General features: G+C 52.0%; 1 protein-coding gene across 4 annotated transcripts in view; it reads right to left on the reverse strand.

Moving 5' to 3' along the window:
• Positions 1-257: 257 nt before the first annotated feature.
• The window catches only part of HUNK (hormonally up-regulated Neu-associated kinase), a 105,792-nt gene continuing 81,528 nt past the window's right edge, over positions 258-24,521 (reverse strand). For all 4 annotated transcript variants that reach the window (XM_066370365.1, XM_066370366.1, XM_066370368.1 and 1 more), the window contains 6 exons: positions 20,839-20,974; positions 15,996-16,158; positions 12,479-12,562; positions 9,260-9,307; positions 4,957-5,137; positions 258-3,353 (listed from right to left, as the gene is read on the reverse strand). In XM_066370365.1, the coding sequence (XP_066226462.1) occupies positions 2,695-3,353; positions 4,957-5,137; positions 9,260-9,307; positions 12,479-12,562; positions 15,996-16,158; positions 20,839-20,974 (1,271 nt within the window). In that variant the 3' untranslated portion in view covers positions 258-2,694. The remainder of the gene's footprint in view (positions 3,354-4,956; positions 5,138-9,259; positions 9,308-12,478; positions 12,563-15,995; positions 16,159-20,838; positions 20,975-24,521) is intronic.

Genomic DNA, 24,521 nt, shown 5'->3' on the forward strand with positions numbered 1-24,521 from the left:
CCTGAATCCCCCCCCCCCCCAAATGACAAATGCTCGTTCATGTTGAACTGCCATCTGCCCTGGATCAGTCACACAGACTTCTATAGACAAGGCAGGGGCCCTAGAGCAGGAAATTCCCTCCCACACCCACAACTCGATTCCCACTTGTGTTCTGTCACCTACCTGTTGGGCCAGGAACTTAACCCAGACAATGATACCACTGCTTTGCAACGTACTTAGTGTGTTAAGATTTATCAGCAAATAAATGAAGCAAGCAGTCACAGTGAGGAAGAAGTGTATTTCACAGTCATTATAAAAGTACATACATTTAATAACGGTGACAGATACAGTCAAGTACTTATGACTAAACCATACAAAGAAAGTGGACGTTTCCTCCTGGACTTCCCACGGCGACAGTTCATTCATTTCTGTCATTAACTACAGGCTGACACGATCCAGGCACAGACTCCGGGGAGACAGCACACTTAGTACTCACCATAGGGGACGGTCAAGGTTTCCATATAAATATATTAACATAATAAAGGATTCAACATTTCCTCTCTCATTCGCTTCCATAGATTTGTCAGGTGCTCACACACACGGAGGATACAGGTTAGCCCCCATCTCGTCCCCCGGCCTCTCACCCAGGCTTGAAATTAACCCGAGTTCACAGTTCAAGTTACCAGTGGTGACGCGGTTGGTCAGTGGCAGCTCTCGGAACATACACGCGAGGGACAGGAAACAGCGACCCGGACACGCACTCTCATTCTCCAGGAAAGTACGACACAGGGAAGAGACCCCGGTGTGGCATTCAAAGGCACAGGGACAGCCTGCAAGCCTGCCCCCAGGACACATGCCGCCAGGAACCATCTCCCAAGAAGGTTTCTGCCCCAATCGAAAACCAAACTTTCATTTTTCATGGAGAGAGGGTCTTGTCTTCTCTCTGCTTCAGAAGTTCTATTTTCAATGGAATGTTCCAGAACCCAGTCTGGAGCCATACAAACAAATTACAGCAACAGCCAGAGCCTGAATCCCTCCCAAGAGCTGGGGGTCAGCCAAGACAGAGCATCGCAGTGGCTTCAGGGGTCAGCAAATATCCACCCTCCCCTTCTCAGTCAGAGATGGAGGGGGCAGAGGAGGTTACCACTGGCAGATGAGCACAGATGAGCCCCTCTCGCTCTCCGGGACCACCTGGCCACCAGTGCAAACGACTGCAGGCTGAGAGGACACGCCCGGGGGTGGCCACCACAGTGGCCCCTGACACTTCCCTGTGAGTCAACAGTTGAGGATTCCAGGCCATTGTGGAATGTGTCTCCTGAATTAACTACTCTCCAACCTGTGCCAATTCTTTTTCCAATGCTCCTTGTGATCGAGTGGACCCCAGTGCTGGGGCCACATCCCACATGGAAACGGACCCCTGGTAGACTCCCACTAGGCACGGTCATACAACACTGGGTCCATAAAATGCACACACAGGGACAGCTTGGACACAGAATGGAGATGCATCTTTGGTTGGCTCCTGCACAAAAGGTGTGAAGACAGACAGACACTCAGAGCCTGTTTGAGGAAGACAGCTTCTGCAGAGAATACACAGACTTGACTTGGAACAGGATCCCGCCGGGCAAGCCTGCTCACCGCTCACAGCAGACTACCTGCGTCTCAGCCACGCTTGGAGCTTGTGTGCTGTGGGCTTGAAAACCGCCCTGCACAGAAGTAATGTGCCTTCCTGACACATCCAAACCAACCTTAACCATTGTCTCTCTTTCTAAATAACCAGCTGAAACTCTGTTCCACGCTTTCTGGAAGGATCAGGGTTCTGTTGACACAATGGTATGAACACAGGGCCGGCTGTGATCAGGACTGTCCTGCAGGTCACCGTGGGCCACCAGCTTCTACAGACATCGCCTGGGTAAGTTTTTACACCCTCTAAGCTCATCCTCTCAGGCAAACAGGAGTTTGGTGGAGTCACTTCTCACCTCTCCGTCAGGTGTTTAAAAATTGTTACTCTGATTTAATGTCAATCATCTTTGGAGAAAATAATCCAACCATTAGCAAATTTCAGCCCCAAAGAAGAGAATCTGTCAACACTTCGCTTTAGATGGGAGTGCCCTTCAGTTGTTTCCTTTCTCTGGGTCCTCACCATCTGGGTCAGTCTCTGCCCAGCTGTCCCTTTCTGCTCAGAGGGGCCAGCACTAGTGGCTGAGATGAGATCCCTGCCCATCTTCCTGCGAGGCTCCAGGGCGGACGCTCCAGGTGCTCACCGCCATGAAAGGAAGGAAATCCGTGGCCTGAGGGGACTGCGGCAGGTCATCACCGCCAGTCCCCCTATGACTGTGGCTGACTGCTAAAGAGAGAAGGCTCCAGAGGCACAGGCAGAGGGCACAGTGAGGAAAGACCTGGGAACAGTCCGTATCCATGGGACCCCGAGCCCAGTGGAGTGACGAGGAAGGGAGGAGGGAAGGAACATTGCTAGCTGCACCCGCAGCCAACCCTGCTAGTAAATTCCAGCTCCTTCAGGGATCCCGACTCAAGACCGGGTGGTGCAGGCTTTGGGCCTGTGGGTTTCAGCTGCTGCCTGGGTGGGAGGGACACTGCGTGGCTGGAGGCTGAGGCCATGAAGGACGCTGCAGGACAGGCCTCTGACTCTTCTTCCTGATGGAAGGTGGTGCTCTGTCCCTCTGCTGTCAGAAACACCCGGCCCCTGGCTGGCCCCGGTTAACACTGGCCCTGGACGCCATCGACCATATCAAAGGGGAGGCCCGTGAGTGCCGCAGGCTGCAGCGGGGGCGTGCTGGCCTCCAGGGCCCGGTCCGCGGGGGGCTGCAGGCTCTGATGCCGCTTCCTCAGCATCTGCCCGATGCCCATCATGGGGAACCTGCCTCGGCTTTTCACACAGTTCGGGCTCCCCAGAGGCTGCGTGGTGCTGGTACTGGGGACCGGGGGAGGGGTACACACACCCCCCTCTTTCAGGGGGCAGTTCTTGTCTTCATGAGCAAAGGAGACCAGAGTGGGAGGCAAAGCAGTCTGGAGAGGGGATGGGCTTCGGGGCAGCAGGGCCGGGGACAGCGCCCGCTCACCGGGGTTCCCCCGCATCGAGCCCCCGGGGGAGCTGAGGACCCTGCAGTGGTGGGACGGGGACAGCAGTTCCAGCTGGTCATCGCGGTCCACTGACTCAAAGGAGCGGACCATGTCCAGCGTCAGGGCGTCCTCCCTGGGGGCGATGCCGCCGCTCCCCAGGCCCTGCGGAGGGGGCTCCGGTTTCTTGACAATCCTGGGAGTCCTGGGCGGTGGGATGGGGATGAACTCCATGGAAGAAGAAGCCACACAATTAGAGTCCGAGGTTTTGCGGAAAATATTACGGCAGCCGAAGGACTCTGCACACCAAGAAAGCAAAGGAAACCGTGAGGACAGCCGGTCCTCCCTGCAGACACAAGCCCCACTCCATCACAGGCCGATGTCTCCAGGGTGCTGGCGGGCATGTGGGCATCCCTCCCCTCCCTGAGATGGCTGTGTGCTCCCAACTTGTGGCCCACTTTCGCCCCTGTACAGCCCTGCCTCCTGCCCTCCCAGAGGTGTGGGTCCTGAGAGGGTGCCTGCCCACCTCAGCGTCAGCCCCCAGGGCACCACCCTGGATGCTGTGAAAGGGCATGGTCAGCAGCTGGCCCTGTGACACCTTTGCTCCCCTTCCCCCTCATCTTTATCAGGACAGAGGAGGTTACACTGGTCAGCACGGAAAACTCTGGAGCCAGGCTGCCGGGCTCTCTGACTCTGGACAACTCTCTGTGCCTAATTTCTCGTCTCCAGAAAGGGGGCTGAGAATAGTTTCATGGGGTTGAGTCAGAGCTTGAAACCGTGCCTGCCCTACAGGGAGTGCTCGTATTAGCACTTACACAGGCGCTCATGCCCTGGGGTAGTAATTACCAAGGGCCAGACTGCAGCTCTGGGAGGCAAAGGTGCCCCTCGGTGCACAGCACTGACCTATGCTGCCCCGGGAGATCCCAGCATGTCATAGTCAAGGGCCTGAATTTGCTGCTGGTGACGTAGCCAGAAGGGAGACTCCACTGAGGAAGGGCCAGCAGAGTTCCTCCAGGGGGCCCTGCCCTTCTGAAACCTGGAGAAAGAGACCAGACCAAGGGGAACTGCCCTCTGGGTGAAAGCCAATTGTGGACCTGCCCAGCCCTTTGTTGGTTGATCTCAGACAGCCAAGGCCCTCTCTGACCCTCTGTCTCTTCATATGTAGAACAAAGGGATTGAAGACTGGACTCCTGATCTCTCCCACCCCCTGCAGGAATAAGATGTTCTCTTCCACCAAGGTTTGCTTGAGGACACTGGAGGTCCCTGTGCCCTCCCCTTTCCTGGGCAGAGCTTCCTCCCCACACCCTTTAGTGCTCAACCCAGAGAGGGGAGACTCAGATTTATTTATCAGTTGTCTGATGTGCCGGACTCAGAACATGTCTCTCCTTTAATCCCCCCAAAAGCTCGGACAGGTAGGTCTCCCATCACAAGAAGGGAGCCAAGGAAGACCCTCAGAGGGTAAGGCATGTTGGGCCACAAGGAGCTGGGGTATAAGCGCTGATCTCCATCCCAGAATCCAGACCCTTATCAATCACACCTCCGTGCCTCTCAGGGTCCACTTCCCTAGTGAAGCCTCCCACACCCCAATCTCTGCCCCTGCAGATAGAAACCTGTTTCCGGATCCACAACACCATGGCCTCTGACCTCTGTTCCCATACTGTGCACCCCAATCTCTGCTCCCATGACACCTGTAGCCTGTCCCTGTACCCGCAATACCTGCACCCATCTCTGCTTTCTCCATCCCTCCTGCACCGGTGGCCTGACCCTGACTGTTCCCAGGTTGCCTCCGGTGCATTAGCTTTACTTCCCCAGGGGCACAGGAATTGTCTGTTCCAGGGGCTCACACTCCGTGGCCACACAGCTAAATATGAGTAGCCTAGAGAGTGGCCCGGGCTGACCCACCTTTGTCCGGGAAGCCAGACTTGGTGGCCTTCCGGTCCCTCAGCAGCGCCCTGGTGTTCTGAATCTGTGTCACAAGCGACGCTGAGGGTTGCCTGTGTGAGGGCAGGTTCTTGTCCAACTTCTTGGAAAACGGCCGGTGAAGAAAATCACCCCTTTTTTCTTGTTCTTTGGGCTTCTTATCCTTCAAATCAGAAGTAAACATGGACTCAGATACGCACGAGGATCTACAATGTGATTCCTGTTTGCAGAGTTATCCCAGTAGATTTGAGAAACCCAGCTTTGGACCACTCTGCGGACAGAGCTGATGCCGGGGGACACTGAAGGGACCCTGCCTCCCCACCCCTGGGCCACAGCAGGCTTCCATCCCCCCAGCAACCTGCACTGCACTGTCTCAGGCAAGGTCATCCTGAGGAGGTCGATTATTCTTATTTTAGAACAAGCTGAATGAACAAAGGCAAAACCTGCCATCTGACTCAAAGTAAGGCCCTAATAGTCTGCCCACAGTAGGGGTTTTGCAAAAAGCAACTTTGCAACTTAAATGTAGCCACTTCTCTAAATGTGACAGTTCTTGAGGGTTCAGTCAAGCCGAGGAGCTGGACAAGAAACCCACACACTGGCCCTGAACCATCCTGGGCGAGTCTCTGACCATTTCTACCCTCTGGTCACGCTGGCACTTACTTGTGTCCTTAAAACTGGCACCATTTAGACATTTTTTGTTGTGATCTTGCCTTTAATGAACTCAACTGCAACCCCTCTGATAGGAGTGAACTTGACCATGGTATCTTCAAACCCACGGGCTCAGGTATAAAGCCAGGTACATAGAGAAGGTTTAATAAATAGTTATCAAAATGTTAAGAAAAGAAAAAAGGCAATGAAAATCTAAAGTAATTAAAATGAACTGAGTTAAGCTTCTGGGAAGCGGGACGCCCCTAAGAAGAGTTTCCTTTTCTGGCCCTAGAAACTGCATTTGATGTTTGTTCTCTTTTAAACAGAGGCAACTAAATCCCTGACTTCAACCATGAAGAAAGGGGGTGGGGGGAGGGGAGAAGACCGATTTTCACATTTTTGCCTTAAACAGTAAGAGCATTTAGATTCAAAAGCCCTCATCTATTTTTCATGGATGTTGCAAAGCTTCTCAAGGAAGCAGCTCTCGGCACGGTACTGCCTTTTCCAGTGAGGACGTTCACAGCCTTAATGGACTTGGAGGTTCGCTATGTCTTGTTGGTGAGTGGGAAAGAGCGGCCGGGAAGAAGTGGGGACACTGAGCTGAGCCTCGAGTGTCATCGTGCAAGGTCGAAGCTTTGGCTGAGGTGGCCTGTCCCCAGGGAAGAGAAGAGAGGCCACGCTTCTGCCAGCTCTTCCCCTAGCATCTGCGTGGCCACTGGCAGCCTCGGCTGAGGACACTCGGGCGCCAGACGCCACACGCAGAGCATGACCCGCAGCGAGGCTAATCCTGCTGTCCATCCCCTCTTCCAGACAAGGGGACAGCTGGAGTGGTTCAATAATTCCCCCAGAGCCCGAGGAAAACTCGGATTGTCATGGATCCTAAAGTCAGAGTTCTTAACCCATGACTCCACATGGCCCTGTGGGAGCCTGGGGCAGGGCCAGGCCATCCCAACGGTGGGGAACAGAGAGGCTGGACACAGTGGCTGGCCAGGGGCAGGGACCAAATGGGAGTCCCCAGGCTCCCGGCTGGTATCTGGGATGCCACAGACAAAGTCCTCTGCTCCAGGTCTCCATGCAGGACGCTGCTCAGGGGGAAGGGGCCCATCTGTTCCAGGTCACCTTGGTTGGTCTAGGCCAATCGCAATTTACCCCTGCTTAACCTCCCTCTGCTTCTGCAAAATGGCCTCCTTTCCTGAAGGCAAGAGAGAGCAAGCTTTTACCACCTCCCCCCCAGGGGACAAGACAGTCTGTCCTGTAAACCCAAGCACACCCTCCTTTGGGCTGCTCTGTGGTCCTTATGCCGGGAGGGTTCATGGGGTCATCTGAGCTCCTGTCCAGCTCTCCTTGTGTTCTCAAAAGCTAAAGAATCAAGACGCAAAACTCCATCACCCTGACAAAGGTCACAGCACTAAGAGGTCACAGGCATCAGCTTTCTGTAGAAAGAGACCAAAGGTGCCCTAGAAATCTCTCCTGTGACCGACAAAGGGGCATTTGATGACGAGCAGAAAGCTCTGTGGGGACAGAAGGGAAACAGTCTGAGGACTGAAAATTATGGGAACCTGCTCCAGCCACTCTGCTGGACTTTAACCCCAGGAGACAGCACCTGGCTGTTCTCCAAACCCCTCTGAGCCCCCTTCTCCTGCCTAAAATAATGGGTGATTTCATAGTGACTGATTTCTCATGGGTTGCCAAGAGTGCCCACCCAACTGCTCCCTGACAGGGACAATGCGCCGGGTCAGCCCATGTGGAAGCATCCACAGCCCACCGGCAGCGTGCTGTGTACCATCTCAGAGCCCTCCAAACACAGGCTACCAATTACACCTTCTCATTTGCATGGCCTATTTTTTCTAAGAGATTTCCTAGGGAGCAAGATGCTAAACTGCCTTATGTAACAGGAACGGATCTTCAGAGGGACGATGGATCATGCTCCCCTGCCTCACGCCTGCACCCACTCCTGCACCCCTCCTGGGCAGCAGCCGCCCCGTGCCGCTCGCCACGCCTGCGAGCCAGAGAGCAGCTGATGGATCTGGAACTATTGGTTCAAAGGTCCACTCAGGAGCCGCACATGCAGTCCCGAACCCCCGAGGCAGATCAGAGAGGGGACTGCAGGGGGCCAGACACAAGCCCCACACAGACAGCACCTCTCCTTTAAACCACCCAATGCCCATGTGTGTGGATGCTTGTTAGAGTGGACGCTGACGATGTGGCTCCATAAGGATGACCCACCAAGACTCTTAATGTCACGGGTAGTTTGATGGAGAAGAGGAAGAAACAGGGAGTGAGGAGCCCCTGGGCTTCTGGGGAGATGTCCGCAGGCATGACAGCCAGTGGAAGAAGAAACCAGTCCTCAGCCCCTGTGACCTGAGTTCCAGCACTCCTCTCCCGTGACCCCACTTCCTGTGCTCCAAACACCATACCCCTCCGTCTTCCTTCCCAGCTTCCCTCCTGTGGATATAGCAGGGTAACTTTCAACAAGTCCCCTCCCTCTAGGAGAAGGACCTCCCCACCTGTAATCAACAGGGCAGGCCCTTCCAGCTCTTTAAGCATAAAACAAACCTTGCATCTCACCTGCTTCATCAACCTAACAAGGATAGATGTGGCCACACTTCCTCAGCACCCAGGCTGTAGGATGCATGGCCACCCAGGAAACTCGCCTGGCCCTGCACTGTGACCTCTGACCACAGAGAATGACACCAGCAGCCGAGGAGCCCTGCGGGCTCAAGACACTCCAAGTACCTATCAAGTCCAGCTCAGCATGGCTTTTCTGGGCCTGGTGTCCCCCTGACGATAAGCTAACCTTGCCTGGCTGTTTGGAACATCAGAACTAGGTGTGGATTGTGAACACCTGGGATGGTCCAGGGGCTCAGGTGTTTCCTGGTTGATTTAGGTTCCTTGCTGCCCACCCCATATAAAGGAAAGATGCAGAGACTGGTTTTGCCACAGGAAAAACATGAATGAGGGGAGAAAAAGAGGGTTTCATTCATAAATTAGGCTACTGAGCCGGAAAGCCCTGGACTGCCGCAAACCCGTCGCTCACACAGGTAGAAACATGGATGCACAGCCAAGCATGTGGTTATATATAGCAAGATGATATACAAGAGTCAGTGAAACAGAAAGAACTGATCTGATCAGAGGGGATTCTGGTAACCCCACTCAGAACAGAATTCTGCATGTTTTAATTCAGGACAAGGACGGAGGGTGTGCGGAGCCCAAGGCCCTGGGCAGAGTTCTACCCACTTTCAGGAGCATATGGGGTGGTTAATTTCATGTGTCAAGTTGGCTGGGCCATGGTACCCAGTGTTTGGTCAAACACCAGTCTAGATGTTGCTGGGAAGGTCTGTTTGGGGTTTTTTGGTTTATTTGTTTTGATAAGATGAACATTTGAATCCTAGACTTTGAGTAAAGTAGATTGCCCTCCATAATAAGTGGGTCTTGCACAATCAGTTGAAGGCTTTAAGAGAAGAAAGACAGAAGGGTTCTGAAGAAGAAGGAGTTATATTTCCAAAAGGCTTTGGGACCTGAAGAGAGATATCAACTCTTTCCCTGGGTGTCCAAGCACGAGACACATACTCTATTAGTTGTATGTATTTCTCTGGAGAATTCTTGACTAATCCTTTGTAACATCCCAGGTTCTTACCTGCACAGCATGGAACTCCAGGTCTCTTGTCCAGGTGTCCAGGGAGGCCTGTGGAAAGCAGTATTTGTTAACCGTTCAAGAAGCACTTCCTGTTTATTCCTTAGACGTTATCGATACCGCCTGCACCTCTGTTTGAGTTATTCATGTCCATGTTTATGCAAGAAACCAAACTCCTAAGTCATCATGGAAGCAGGCAGCAGGTGTCCTGGTTCATGTGCTGAACACCTTTTCCACAGACACCACGGAGGAATGCTCAAGTGATGAGTAAGCAGGTCAATGCATTTTTTTCAAACAGCAAAAGCACCCAGACAGATGGCACCTGGGTCAAGAAACGGCACCTGGAGGGCCCTCCTACCAACCCGTGTCCTCTCCCAGTTCCCAAGGTAACCACCATTCCGATTTCCAACAGCACAGATTGCTTGAGAAATTTCATTTTTAAAAAGTTGTAAAGATTTTGACCTAAGACACAAAGTGAACATTTTAATATTTTACCTTTAAACATATAGTCCCCATTATGGGTTGAATTGTAGTTCCCCAAAATTTCTACATTGGAGTCTTAACCCCCCAGGTCCTTAGAAGGGGACCTTATTTTCAGACAGGGTCAGGGACAAGCCTATCATGTCCCCTTTGAGGAATGGGGACAGTGGGGTATGTGAAAGCTCACTGTCCTTTCTTTGCCTTCTGGAAGGGGGCCGTTGGTGTTGCTGTGCAGTAATCAAATTAAAATAAGGTCCCTAGGGTGGATCCTAATGCAGTGTGACTGCTATTCTTATAAAGAGGGGAAGCTGGACACAGACACGCACGCAGGGAGGAGGCCACGTGAGGATAAGAGCAGAGATCAGCTGATGCTTCTACAAGCCAAGGAGACAAAGATGGCCAGCGACCACCAGGAGCTGGGAGGGAGGATGGTACAGTTCCTCCTTTGCAGCCTCGGAGGGCACGAGCCTTGCTGACATTGTGAGCTTGGACTCCAGCCTCCAGGCTGGGAGACAGTCCCTGTCTGGTGTTGAAGTTCCCAGTCTGCAGTAGTCTGTCACAGCAGCCCCAGCACACAGGTACACTCCCTCATCACCCTCTGCCCAGCTTCTCTTCCCAAACTGCGACATCACTTTGACACTGAAGAGAAGCCCTCCTGGTTCTGATATTCTTCTACAAATTAACACGATTTGTAAGAACTTTCACAAAAACGACCCTGGCTCTATGCGGCTTTCATGAGCCAGTTGAAAAGTGACGACTACCCCCACCTTGACCCCCTCGGTCCTCAAGGGCCCCCTTTTCAGGAAGAAGAGTCCCTGGAGCATGTGCCCGAGGTGTTCACAGGTGAGACATGCGTCCCACTTTTACAGACACAATTTCTGCCTTTTACAGTTAGAGGAGGTAGAGATAGCAGTCAAGTCGTAACATCCCAAGAGGAAAGGTTTTCCCACTTAATCCAGCTCTTTTGTTTCCCAGGAGGCACGAAGTGGAACTGAGAACACAGAGGCCTGCTTGGGCTCAGTGCAGGGCCCGGGGCTCAGGGCCCGGGGCTCGGAGCTACTCCCCAGGCAGCCTGCGCACCACCTCCATCTCCTAGCCACCACCCAGCGGCTTCTCCTGGACCAGCCAAGGGCAGCTGACGCGGAACCCCGAGGCTCAGCATGGGCTTCCCTCCAACACCGGGTTCGTCCTGATTTGGCTGACACCTTCCCTCCCTGGCTCTACTCACTCTCCACACTCCAGAGAGGTGAACCCGACACCATAGTCCCGCCTGTGATTTAATAAGCGGGAGCGGTGCCACCGTTTGGAGAAAACACACAGATCATAGAAAATGGAAATGCCGTTGGATTCCCATTAGCGTTCCTATCTAAACCCTAGCTGTTAAATATTTCAACAACTGTGTACAATGCTCGCCGTGTGCTTTGGGGCCAATGGAATAATTATCTAAGAACAGTCATCCTGAGGAGGAAAGAGGCCCCTTTCCCATCACCATCCTCACACCTTCAACCACACAACCAAGGGAGGTGGGGATGAGGGCAACAAGGCCACGTAGGGCACACACATCGGTGAGTGCACCTAAGTTTGCTTTGTTACTTGCGTCCCTAAAGAGTCAAATGTACACCAAGAGACAGGAAGGAGGACTGGGAGTGAAATCAAACCTGCCTCCCCTGGTGACCACATTACAGTGTCTGCCTCCCGGGTTAAGGAAGCCTTCAAAGGTCTGTGCAGACAAGGGACATGATCCAACAGGGGACAGACCAGTCCTGAGGCCATGGCCCCAGTCCAGGGCAGAGGGGATGGTGGCAGTGCCCAGAGCAGGGGGGCGGGATGGGGACGGGAGAGAGGCTCAGGAGCTTCCGGAGTCAAGTTGGCAGAACCCGGTGCCAGACTGACTCTGGGGGTGAGGGAAAGGAGCGAAACGGACGCCCAGGTTTCTGCCCTGTGCTGAGGGTAGCATTACCATCTGGGGGCAGACAATGGGGTTGGGGGTTGGTTCGGGCAGGTCAGATTTGAGACACTTTCACTCGTGCCAGGGGAGGTTTGTAGGCAACTGATCATGCTGTGCCCCTGCCCAGCCCCAGCCCTTACAACCGCCTTCCAAAGCGCACCTCCTTTCTGATCCTGCCGGTGCCCGGAAGCCTGTCCCAAGGAAGGAAGCCACCAACCTGAGGTCAAGGCCAAGCCCCACCCTGGCTGCTCTAACTCTGTGCCCCTCCCCACTCCTCCCAACCCCACATGTCCGTCAAGCTGAGGCCCTGCCCTCTCCCTCTCTTCACTGAGAGCCGTCTGGTCTGTCCACAGAGATCCATGCTCACCGTTTTCCTACCCTAAATCCAGACCACCCACACAATCTCCCTCCCGCCCTTCCCACTCCCACCACTGGTCTCCCCAAGGGCTCAACGAGCTGCCAGGGACACCACTGGCAGTTTTATACTTGACCTCGCCCACAGTCCCCCGGCATCATTACCTCTCAGGTCTCCCGTATCTTTCCTGGGGGGTGCAGCCTGGGCACCCGCTGTTCAGTGCTCTGGTCATCCAGATGCGCAGCCACATCTGAGAACCAATCTGGAGCCTGAGCCGCAGTGACTCCGTCGTAAACCATTTCTTAAGGGCTTGGGCAAGTGCATGTTTGTCATTTGCTCCTCCTCGGTCCTCCAATAATTGGTTTTCTTTCCACTCCCCTCAACCCCAGTGGAAACCGGCTGCCTCTCGATAGCCCGGGTCTGCTGTGGGGTGACTCACCTCGTAGGGCTCCTTACTGGGCCTGCACTTTTCCATCGGGGAGAGCTGGGTCTTGGAACAGATGCCCTCCGGGACGTCGGATTTCTGCCGAGGAAAAGAGGAAAAAGCCTGCTTAACTCATGGGAAACAGAAATGTCCTTAAGCAGTCGTTCATTTTCACACCAGTGCTAGGCTGAGAGAGGACCCTGAGAGCTGTAGGCAAGCCAGGTAACTGGCCCAGGGCAGGATGTGGTGGGGAGAGCCCCGCCCACAGTCAGACGACCTGCTCCTGTCACTGGCTCTTCCAGGAAAAGCCAGGTGGCCCGAGGCAGGTTTCTGCTCCTCGCTGACCTCAGCTCCTTCATCTCTGCCATGAAGTCTACCCTTCGACGGGAAATAGGAAAGCAGAAACCAAACACCTGAGCCGCAAAGAGTAACTTATGTTATTGGAACTGCTACATAGGATACAGATTTTGGTTGTTTGCTTATTTAAGAACAGCCCTAGTACCCTGGCCAGCTAGGTCGGTTGGTTAGAGCATTATCCTGATACGCAGAGGTTGTGGGCCGGTCAGGGTATATACAGGAACAGATTGATGTTTCTATCTGTCTCTGTGTGTGTGTGTCTCCCTCTCTAAACTCAGTAAATAAATTAAAAAAAATAAAAACATAAAAACAACTTTATTCCCTGCCTGTCCCCCCACCCCAATAAAAGTCACAGCAGTTCATCCAGTTTAAAGAAGACAAGCAACTGCACCTATGATCTAGGGGCAGCCTGTCTGCAGACCGGCGAAATTACACAGCTGACTGATTTTATCAACCAACAAATATTCACAGAATGTTTCTACAGGATCTCCAAATTAAAATCCATGCCCCCTGGCTTTAGAAGATAAAAAAGAAAGAAAGAAAAAGAAAGAAAGAAAGAAAAAGAAAGAAAGAAAGAAAGAAAGAAAGAAAGAAAGAAAGAAAGAAAGAAAGAAAGAAAGAAAGAAACAAGATTCAAGAGAGAAGGGGGGAAAATAACAAATAATTAAGGTCTAACCTTTTACTCTTTAGATCACTAGTTTCATTTTCAAAACTGTACCCGAGCTGTCTGAAACTGGTTGAGATGAAGAACCTGGAGGGGGCGTGCAGCGCGATTAAATTAGCCACCTGCGCGCTTGCTGAGCAGCCCAGCAGCAGCTGTCTGCGGGCACTCACCCCACTGAGAAGCGGCTCTCTGGCCAGGTATGTCCTAGGACTTAGGGGTCAAGTGTGAAACGGACACAGTAAAACGAGAACCTTCTCCTGTCATAACTCCATTAGCTGAGTTTCCGGAGGACGTTCTCGGCAGACAAAGTCACGCTCAGCTTTGCAGCCCCAAGCTGGGCAGCAGAAGAGTTGACACACAGCAGGTGGCGAGACACCTGGATGTCCGGGACGGGCCCCAGAGCTTCTGACAGAGGTCTCTGTCGCTCAGGGTGAGCTGCCTCGGTGTGGAAGGAGAGTGTGAGGAGCCAAGTCTGTATCTATAGATGTGGGGGCAGACACAGGGAAGGAAGTGTTTAAAAGCCCACATCTCTCCATCTTCCTGATCAGCAGCCAAAGAGCCAGTTCTGCCAAAGAAGAATGTTTGAATCTGCTGGCTCACCTAGGGAACTGGCAACATCATCCTTTCAACACGTGACATCGTGAACTTTCCAGTTCGTTTCGTGGAAACACTTTCTCAAAACTCATTTTTGAAAAAGAAAATCAGTGCGTTGATCCTCTTCCCTTCCCTTAGCTTATGTAAATTCTAACTCTTGGCCTCTAGCACAGCGGTCCCACATGGTGTGACCCTGAGCCCACAGGAGTGAAAAAGTTGTGAGCAGGTACCTATAATATGTGCAGATTTACTTATAAATTGCAAGCGTGTGCCACTGCACTGATGGATCATGTATATTATAAAATACATAATAAAACAGGAATTAAACGTGATGAGAAAGAAATGAGGGACATCTAGTCTTCTTATAAAAGAGAAATGAGAAACAGTTTCCATTCTTATCTGTCCATAAAGTTCATTGTCATGGGAGCACAGAGAAACTTCCTTAATCACTCCTCAGGACATGAGAAAAGGATATAAATAGGATATAAATAATACACTATGTGCCAAAGGTCCTGTCTTTCCGGCCCTGGCGTCTCACCCACAGCAGCCTCCTGTGACCTTGGCACAATCCCTAAATCCCAGCTTCTAAACTGCCTTTCTATTCCCATGCCGTCACCCCTGCTTACACAGAGCACTCCCCCCACCCCTGTAAAACAGTGCTTGTTTTTAAAAAGTCTTTTACTCTTAAGAGTGTATATCTTTTATCCCAGTGGTTCGCCAAAAAAAAAAAGTAATTCTGTGGCTAATCTCCTGTTGAAGCGAAACATTGCAAAGATCCTAGGCTGAATCAGCTCAGACACACCTGTCCTCTCTCATCCAGCCTCCCGCGGGGGTTCTCCCCCTCGTCAGCAATGTCTTCTAGACGTCTCCCTGGTCCATCTGCTAGAGAGACGCACTTGTAACCACCTTGTCTCTTGGACATTATCTGGGTCATTTCTGCACAGCACAGAGAGCATTGTTTCCCCACCTGTGGGTGGATTTTCATCTTTATTGCTAAAGCAGAAACCTCACAAAAGGTTTCTGAGCCTATGGTCTAGTGAAATTTTGTGAAATATGAATCTATCATGTAACTTTAAATAGTACTGAAAAAAAAACCTCTAGAAGTTCATGGTCTGGGTTCTGTCTTCCTAACGGTGATGCCCCTGCACATTCAGATTCCATGATGTCCTACACAGCAGGTTAGGGGCATCCTTCAGGACAGTGGGTATTCTGAATCTCTCTGACTGACTTCCTGCTAGAGCTGACTAGCCCCCAATGTTCTGAGTAGGAGAAATGGGAGGCATGATGTGCAGAATCCATACTGCCTTCGACCCAATTTTCTTTGCAGGATTATTTTTAAACCACTGTCCATCTAAAGAGAGATGATTCAGCCAAAACTAAATCCTAGACACCAAACTTGTAAACCCTTCCCCCTCACCCAGGCACATCAGAGCTGCTGTGGCAGAGATGGAAGGTGACCTCAGTGTGAGGGCACCACTGTCCCCTCCCCACCCCCAGGCTGGGGGTCTCCAGCAGGCTGTGCCTCACATGGGACACAGGCCACCTGACCTCTCTGATGCCCAGACCTGGAGAGGGGCCAGAGTCAAGTTAGTGAAGCTGTCTCACAATTTGGGAGAATAAATATAAACAGGTCTCTCTTCATACCAGCTCTAAAAGTAGCACTGCTCCTGGCTTCTGTGACCATACAAGTCCCCTTTGCCTCTAATGAGGGAACCCAGGGAGCTAAGAGGGGGGCTGAAAAGCACCTCAGTGCACAAGAAGCCCTGTTCACCTCTCTTTCAGCCTGTATGCGGGAAATGCAGCCTCGCCTCAGTTTGAATGAACAACTGGAATAGGTGTCTGCAATGGGGAACACGGTGGGTGCTAGAGTTCCTTCTCCATGGAGGGACAGGACACGGCCACAAGGGCCCCACTCACCCCTGACAGGTAGCGCTCGAGCTTCTTGTTCAAGAGGAAGTAGATGGCGAGGATGTGGCAGGCGCGGTTGGCCAGCACCGTGTTGATCACATCACTGTTCTTATAGCCCAGCTTCTCGGTCATGTGCAGCACCACGCTCGGGCTCAGGTCTGCAAGTGAGATCCTGTGCAGCGGGGGACAGAGAGCGGTCACCTCCCCACCCTCATGAGAGATGCTCACAAACACGCAACACAGGACAATCCGCTCTGTTTGTTCATGTGACTTTCCATTGTGAAAAATGTCACATACAAAACAGTAGAGGGAATGATGTAACTACCCTATGTGTAACCTGGCTGTGCCAATGTTCACACTTTGTCCTCCCTCCCTCCCTCCCTCCCTCCCTCCCTCCCTCCCTTCCTTTCTTCCTCCTTCCCTCCCTCCCTTTCTCCCTCCCTCCCCTCCCCTCCCCTCCCCTCCCCTCCCCTCCCCTCCCCTCCCCTCCCCTCCCCTCCCCTCCCCTCCTTCCTTCCTTCCTTCCTTCCTTCCTTCCTTCCTTCCTTCCTTCCTTCCTTCCTTCCTTCCCTCCCTCCCTCCCTCCCTCCCTCCTTCCCTTCCTTTCCTTCCCTTCCTTCCTTTCCTTCCTTCCCTCCCTCCCTCCCTCACCTCAGTGTGCATCTTTAAAACCCAAGGACATCTCCTGCAGAATCACAATACCATCAACACACCCAACAAAAGTGTAGTAATATTATCTCTTAATATTTTGTAATATCTAGACTATATTCAAATTGCCCCAGACTTCTTTACAATCTGACAGTCTTTCCTTAAACTGTAGCTATTGGACACAGGCTGAGTCCACACTTAAGTGGGGTAATAAAGGAGGGGACCCTGGAGCCAGCCCAGATGGCATTTAAAGGAACAGTGTGAGCTCACCAGTTCACAAATAAAAAATTGGGGGGCTCAGTTGCAATGGAGGCTGCTGTCAGCAGACAAGCGAAACCTTCGTGGGCATATTTTAAAGACAAATTCCTTGGGATGAAGTGTCAAAGAAAGACCAGGCGTTCCTTTATCTATTCATTCACTCATTCAACAACTCCCTGGCTCATGGAGTTTACACTCCAGTGAGGAAGAGAGAGAATAATTCATTTTGTCTCCAAGACAGTCTATGAGTTCGTGCCTTTATCATCCCTATTTACAGATAAGAAATGAGGTCCACAGCAGTGAAGCAACTTGCCAGGGTCACAGAGACAGGAAGTAGCAGCCCCAGAATTCAAGTCCAGAGACCCTGACTTGATGGTTCTCCTCTACGCTCACCGCCTCTCAAATAAACATCAAGTGGAACAGCTAGGAGAACTAGCATGCGGGTCGAGGGGTATAGGGCGTGTACGCTGGTAGCCAGGAGTGGGTGGCACCATCAGCTAGAACACTCTACCTCCCTAAGGAAGATACAAATAGGGGCTCTGTGAGTGGAAGGCTGGTGCAGCCTCTAGAGCAGTGTTTTTCAACCAGTGTGCCGCGGTACACTAGTGTGCCGTGAGACATGGTCAGGTGTGAGTATAAATACATTTAGAAACTATATTATTAACTATATGTATAATATGTACTGTGTTAGAGTGTCATTTTGTGTCATTTTGATAGGTGGTGTGCCCCAGGATTTTGTAAATGTAAAAAATGTGCCGCGGCTCAAAAAAGGTTGAAAATCACTGCCTAGAGAACTCGGCAGCTTCCACGGAAGGAGTGAGGGAATTCTCGGCGGACTCTCTGGAAACCTCACAGAGCAACCCCATCACCACAGTGCATGCAGAGGAGACTCATCGTCCGAGTTCACAGCTAGTCCACACCCCTCCCTCCGCCATCCAGACCAAACGCCCGAGAACCAGGAAACCCACCGGCCTCACTTCCGTTGGCCACAAAGTCACACGCTCTACATCACGGGCAGGAAGGGAGTTGGCATGACGCATGGTAAACAGTAATGTTTGTTAGAAAAGAATACAATGACGTGAAGATTGCCAAAACGCTTAACACTGAAGGTTTCGTTGCTTGAAAGGACCTGTTCCTGGCCAATCAGACAGTGTCACTTGACCCCATCCCTGGCCAGACAGACCACGGCTGTGTGCCCTGACACTGGCCAATCAGACCACAGCCTCACTGCAGCACCCCTGAACAGTCAGGTAACCCTATCCCTGGCCAGTCAACCCACGGGCAACCTTAGCCCTACTCTCTACCTGGAGCGAACCCCAGGAGAGTGCTCTGGGTGTTGGGTACCACCCAGGTGTGGCTGACGTGGTGGCAGTGAGAGGAGGGACAGAAGCAGGGGCAGACACCCCATCTCTGCACTTCATGTCCTTTCTCTGCAAACACTGGACAGCTCTGGCAAACCGTACCCTTGTCGACAAACTGCCGACTCAGAGTAGTATTTAAACATTTCCCAGTAAGCGATGCGTATATGTGCTGCTCTCCAACATCAGGTACTGAATTTGTGCTCTCTCTCCATGTTTAGACGGTACGGACCAGGGTAGAACGTTCCAGAACACCAGGTACAACTCTGCCCTGTGTCACCAATGACTTCCCGTCTTCCCTCCTTTCACAGAGCTAACCGGAGGGACGGGAGGCGGTCCAGGCCCGAACACAGCAAATGTCAGCTGACTGGTGTGCACATTTACAAGTTCACTTGGAAGGACAGTTTTCTCTTGCCTTTTGGAGATCAACTTGGAGGTTTAATGGACTTAACAAAGGTTTTCCAGAAGAGGGACATAAAACAGGGGCTCTTCATTTCTTTTCCTCCCCACCAGACACATTGATAACATCTAAAATAGTTAAATCTGGGGCAGCGTGTGTGGAGAAGCTATAAACTACCCCTTATAAAGAAAATATTTCTTTCTCGGGTCACATGTTCCTGATCCATCTATCTGGGGGGCTAGTAAAACCAGAAAAATAATTATCACTTTTTCCCTTCACCTTAAACATTTTCCAAAATAAAGACAGTAAATAATACATGCCTCCCTGACAGTTTAGAATTCTGGTTTCATTACTTAAAAACTGAACCTTGATTTGCCTCTAGTAGAACAGGAGCAATGGGCCTTCCATAAACAGGAGACACTGAGTACCATTTTCCTGAATAGACAAGACTGGAAATATTTCTATATCGACCTGACGGTTCACATGAAGCCTCATGCTTCTGACCAAGTCCAAGTTCAAAAAACCTAATCTGGGCAAAACCAGTAAAGGACGCTTGAATTTAAGTGTTCACCTACAAAAGCCTGTGTACCCCCTGCAGGAAAGCTACAGAATGAGAGGCCACTGCATGATTCTTTGTGGATGGGGAGCCGACCGACAAGCAGGGGAGACTCTGTCTAGTACCACGTCTGCTTTCTTCAACAGCTGCCGCACTGCGTGGGTCAACTGAGCTCACTTAGCAACTACAGTGGCTCACAGATTCACCTAGTGGCCCTCCACATCCCACCTGTAACAGAAAGCGCACCTGTGTGCTGCCCTCTTCACGGGCGTTGGTGACGAGACCTGGCCCCCAGCTTCGCTTTCCGGCTCACACTGGGGTTCTATTTCTGGTGTCTGTTTCAGATACTGGCTCATTTGGAAACCAGCAGTCCATTTTCAGGTTCCCTTGGCAACCCAAGTAACCTAGACTTTGTTTAAATTACCTCCTGTGAGTCAAATGCTAGAATTCTAGATGACCACTGAGAAAACCCCCTTTGTCCATGGCCCCAGCGAGTGTAAATTCGAGCCGGTAGAGTGGATGCTCACTGCAAGAATGTCCAGCATGTCCCCTTAAGTTCTTCTAGAGCTCCCTCCCCAAGACAGACCCCGGCTGGCCCATCTCATTTGGACAATCAGCAGCATGGTGTTTATAAGGCTTGGTGGAAGTCTCCAGACCTGCCTGGGCATTCTGAACTATGACCAGCAAGGATATCCTTTTCCCTGCCCTGTCACTCTCTCCTCTGTCCCTTTCATCAGTGGTTTTCTTGTCCTTATCTAAGCTGGGTCAAATGTGCAGGATGTCCTAGGTCTGAAGGAAGGGGCCAAGATGGGTCCCAGTCCTGAAAGGCATCTGACCCATGTGGTCTCTGTGTTTGCTCTAAGAACCCAGGTGAGGGCCCTCGCTCCCTTGCTCAGGTTAGCTACAACCATGTCCAGGAGAAAGTACAGGAACTGTTTCCATGCGCTTGTTTTCAAACCCCAGCATGGAGACAAGTATTGCTCATGTCCCCACGCTGTAGACCCCTGCCTGCGAGCCTTCCCTAAAGATTCCGCCTTGTGGAGTCTGCTATGGGAAGCCTGCACAGGAAATCAGAGGAAAACGGCCTCCTTTCTCCCGCCCCCGACGTTTAAGGCGAGGGACTCACTTAGGGCTGAAGTAACATCAGAGCAAAGACTTGGCAGAGATGGAGCGGGGGGCGGGAGGCGGGGGTTGGAAGAGGGTCTGGCTGATGCTGGCAAGAGAGTCTGTGGGTGGGTCTCACCCAAACTCACAATCTTTCTCACACACACTCATGCTCTCACGCACAGAGGGTCAGTGCACCACAACTGGTCTAAAGGGCTCCTCTGTACGAATAAGAGGCACCTCTCTGGGAAGAAAGCCCCTCAGTAGTAGGTGTAACGAGGGGGTCGAGGCCTGGGTTCAGCCTTACTCACCTTCCGCCAGGCACCCCACAGGGTGCATGGTGTGGTCTGTCCTCACTCCTCTTGTGCACCGAGGTGGGCCCGTCTGGGGTGGGGCTGTGTGGGTGCTGAGTGGGGAGGACAGCTTTTTCTCGAATCACACACAGCTTTCTGTCCAGAACTATTCAGGGCTCATAGGACTGGCCCGTCTGGCCCGAGAAGGGCCCCTCTGTTGTGCACGCGGGCTTACCTGTTGGGATAGGTGACAGTACATGGCACTTTGCCCATGTAGTTCTCATTGAGCCAGCGGTTGGCTAGCGCCTGCTGAATGTTGGGCCTCTTCACAGGATCGGGCTCCAGCAGCGAGCGCAAGAAGTTGATGGCTCCTATGGAGACACCGGCCAAAAGCACACGTTATAAGCTGAATGCAGACACCACCAGGACCTGAAGCAGGTGACCCGCCATCCCTCCTGAGCCACCACAGCACGGACCCGCCCCTGGGTCTCTGGGTGCCACAAGTCCAAGGAGTCTGACACCTGCTCAACGGGTACACCTGGTAGATGAGAAAGCCCAGTGCCCTGCACTTCCCAGCACAACCTGTGATCTGTGCTGTGTCACCCTCTGGAGGTGAGCCAAGCAGATGGCCTCGTCACCAGCTTGAAGGGATGACAGTAAAGAGAAAATGCTTCGTCTCATGGCAAGTTTTGGAAAGGAATGCCCAGAAAGGCACCAAAGGGTAAAGGCATTGGAAACCAGACCCTCTGACATGGCCCTCGCTGTGTGACACCCAGAGTCTCAAGAAGCCAAGGAGGTTATGTTTTCTTTCTGCTTTTTTTTTTTCTTTCTTTTCCTTTTTTTTAAGTGAGAGGAGGGAAGAGAGAAGAAGGGGGAGAGGGAGGGAGAGAGAAGCAGATGGTCACTTCTTCTGTGTGCCCTGACCAGGAATCGAATCTGGGACGTCTGCACACCAGGCTAACGCTCTATCCACTGAGCCAACCAGCCAGGACCCAGTCCTTTCTTTTGAAGGCATTCTCCATGGCCGCCCACATAGTCCCCAGATTGAATTAGGCAACGCCCAGACCAGCAGGAGCCCAGGTCCACTTAGTGGAGCCCAGCAGACCCAGGCAATACCACAGAGCCAGTTGTTGCTTAAGTGTTAAGTAAACTTCAACAGTTGTTGCTTAAGTGTTAAGTGCCTCAAGTTTTAAAGTCTTAGTGTGTGTCCAAAGGTTCAGCAAGTGTCACACTGGAACCCCATGTCTCCCTGACGGACCCTTTCCTTTTGTGCTGACCCTCAACATGGAAAGGGCCTGTGAACTGCAGCCTTACTTTCAGCACACGGAAAGTCACTGCAGTCGTGTCACTAATGCTGAGCACACTGGAGAAGGACAGTATGAGCAACAACTGACCAACTACCAGGCCCCTGTGGCCCCTTCTTCCCTCCGGGCAAAAACGGTCTGCTCAAATGTTCTAGGATCTCCTGTCATTAAGCAAACATTTACAGAGCACCAGGACAGGAAGCTGGCTCGTCTGTAGGTAGAATGTTCGCCTCCTTTAAGATGCAGGACAATGGAGACAACGGCATGACATGGGAAAATGTGTCTATAAGGCACACGAAGGTCACGGGCTCCCAAACTGTTGGGCATGCAGATGTGCACGTCCTCATGTGGATGAAGAACGCCAGGGGTTGCTTCAGCGCGAAGACGGCCTGTCTTGCTGGAGTGTGGGACCCTGGAAGTTTCTGATTCTACAGAGCCTTGTCAGCATAACTTTGCAATATAAAAATGTTTTTTATGTAGCTTTCTACTTGATACTCAATTTCCAATATACCAATACATAGATTCTGGCAAGTCATCTTCAAGTGCTGGGTCTCCAAGTTTTTCTATCCTCCTCTCCAAAGCTATGTTTCAGTGTTCTGAGCTAATCTGACCTTTTGAGGAAAAGCCATGAAAATTCTCACTTCCTCACAGGCGTTCACTGTCATTTGAAAGCTGTCCTTTACAGAATGGTGTTTTTCTTTCCTGCCTACCCATTTTCTGCGGGGGAGAAATGAAGCCATCAAAAGCGGTGCTGATTGTGATACCATCACCAACACCAAAAAAACAACTTTTGCAAGGTCATGCCACCAGGTCACCCCTCCAGGTGAGTTCCTGTACAGTGGATGAGGTAACCCAAAGGTCGTTTCCCTTTAAAAACCGTAGCAGGTGAAAAGGTACGTGGAGACTCTAGAGGGGCATGAGATCCATCTCAGACTCTCTGCTTGACAGCTGGGTCTCCAAATAAAACCCTCCGAGATGTTCATCAATGGTCTGAAAAGCTAACATCTCCAAATTGAGGGATCCTTCTATTTTTTTGGAGTTTCTTTCTTCCTACTCTCAATGCCCCTACGTTGCAAGAGTCTGCTGAATGCTCAGTCGGCAGCATCTGTTGGTCAGAGCAAAAAGACGGGTGACCAACTTCTAAGAGGGACAAGTGGCGTTCAGCCACCCGAGATTGAGCAATAACAGGTCTGTGATGCCCTTAGATGTCCAGGGCTGCACGTGCGCTACACTGACTGGCTCAGCGTGTGCCTACCCTACGCCGGCAGGCACGGATAACCCGTTGAACCCCATTCGTGATGGGGTTTGGGGATTGCAATTATTCCCCATGAATGAGAAATTCCAGTAAGTGCGGGTCATAAGCTTGCATTGAGTCCCTGCCCCTTTGTGCACACCGCCCGTCGCTACTACCAATTGGATGGTTTTAGTGAGGCCCTTGGATTGGCCCCGCTGGGGTCGGCCCACGGCCCTGGTGGAGCGCTGAGAAGCCGGTCGAACTTGCCTATCTAGAAGAGGTAAAAGTCGTAACAAGGTTTCCGTAGGTGAACCTGCAGAAGGATCATTTAAAAAAATGTAAAAAAAAAAAAAAAAAAAAAAAGATTGGCATGATGAACTGAAGGAGGAAGGCGGCTGAGAGACCAACGCTCCCGAGACGTGGTGCCGCCTGCCCTCCGAGGACCCGCACGGCCGCCGCGGGCTCCTGCTGACTGTGACTAACAGAGGAGCTGAGACAGACTGGAAATGCATTTCTGTTCTATTTTCAGAACCGAGCCCTCTGCCTCATCACAATCTGCTGACGAGCCCAAGTAATTTTAGCGCGAGCCTCCACTGGCAAAGGCGAGTACTGTGGACATCACAGTGTTGCATTGTGATCTGACAAGGACTCTGAAGATATCCTTCAAGCCCTCCGAAGTCTGCATTGGGTCTTAAAGTATCCCTACAACTCCTGAGCCAAAGGGGTAAAACATTCTCCACCATCCTGGGAGAGTGGCAAGCACGGCCAGGCGCTGCCCACGACTCTTCTCAGCCACTGCAGGGGCTCCCCATTCAGGCCCGAGAGGGGGGATGACCCACAGGGGTGCACCCCTCCAGTGGTCCCCATCACATGTGTGCACACACCCCTCTGGTGTGAAGCATACTGTCCTCCAGGAGATGTCAGCTGTCCCCAGTAGGAACTGACTTGTGTGAGCACCGTGACACTGAGCCCGGGGGTGGGATGGGGGGGTGGGGAGGCACAGGACATACAGCACCAGCCCATTGCATCAGAGTGGCCCACTGGAAGAGAGCAGCCCCGCCCCGTCCCAGGCCCTGCCCGCACTACCCCACACGACAGAGCAGCAGTGTGGTGCTGATCTGATGATAGGGCGCCTCAGAAACCCTAACAGGCACTGTCCCCACCCCTACAAATGCCAACACCGCCTCTGTGGCTCTGCCTCGGTGACTTCACAGCATAAAAGCTGTTTGATCTGAGTGACTGTTTGGAATGGATTATAAGGGCTGTCACAGAGGTGCGGTGATGAAAAGTAGGCTGTCTGAAAAATGTCTGGGCCGCGAAGGCACTCCTGATGCTGTGAGACACAAGCACTGACAAGCAGAGGCACGGACTGACAGAAGG

Source organism: Saccopteryx leptura, chromosome 2 (assembly GCF_036850995.1).
Source record: "Saccopteryx leptura isolate mSacLep1 chromosome 2, mSacLep1_pri_phased_curated, whole genome shotgun sequence".
Taxonomy (NCBI): Eukaryota; Metazoa; Chordata; class Mammalia; order Chiroptera; family Emballonuridae; genus Saccopteryx; species Saccopteryx leptura.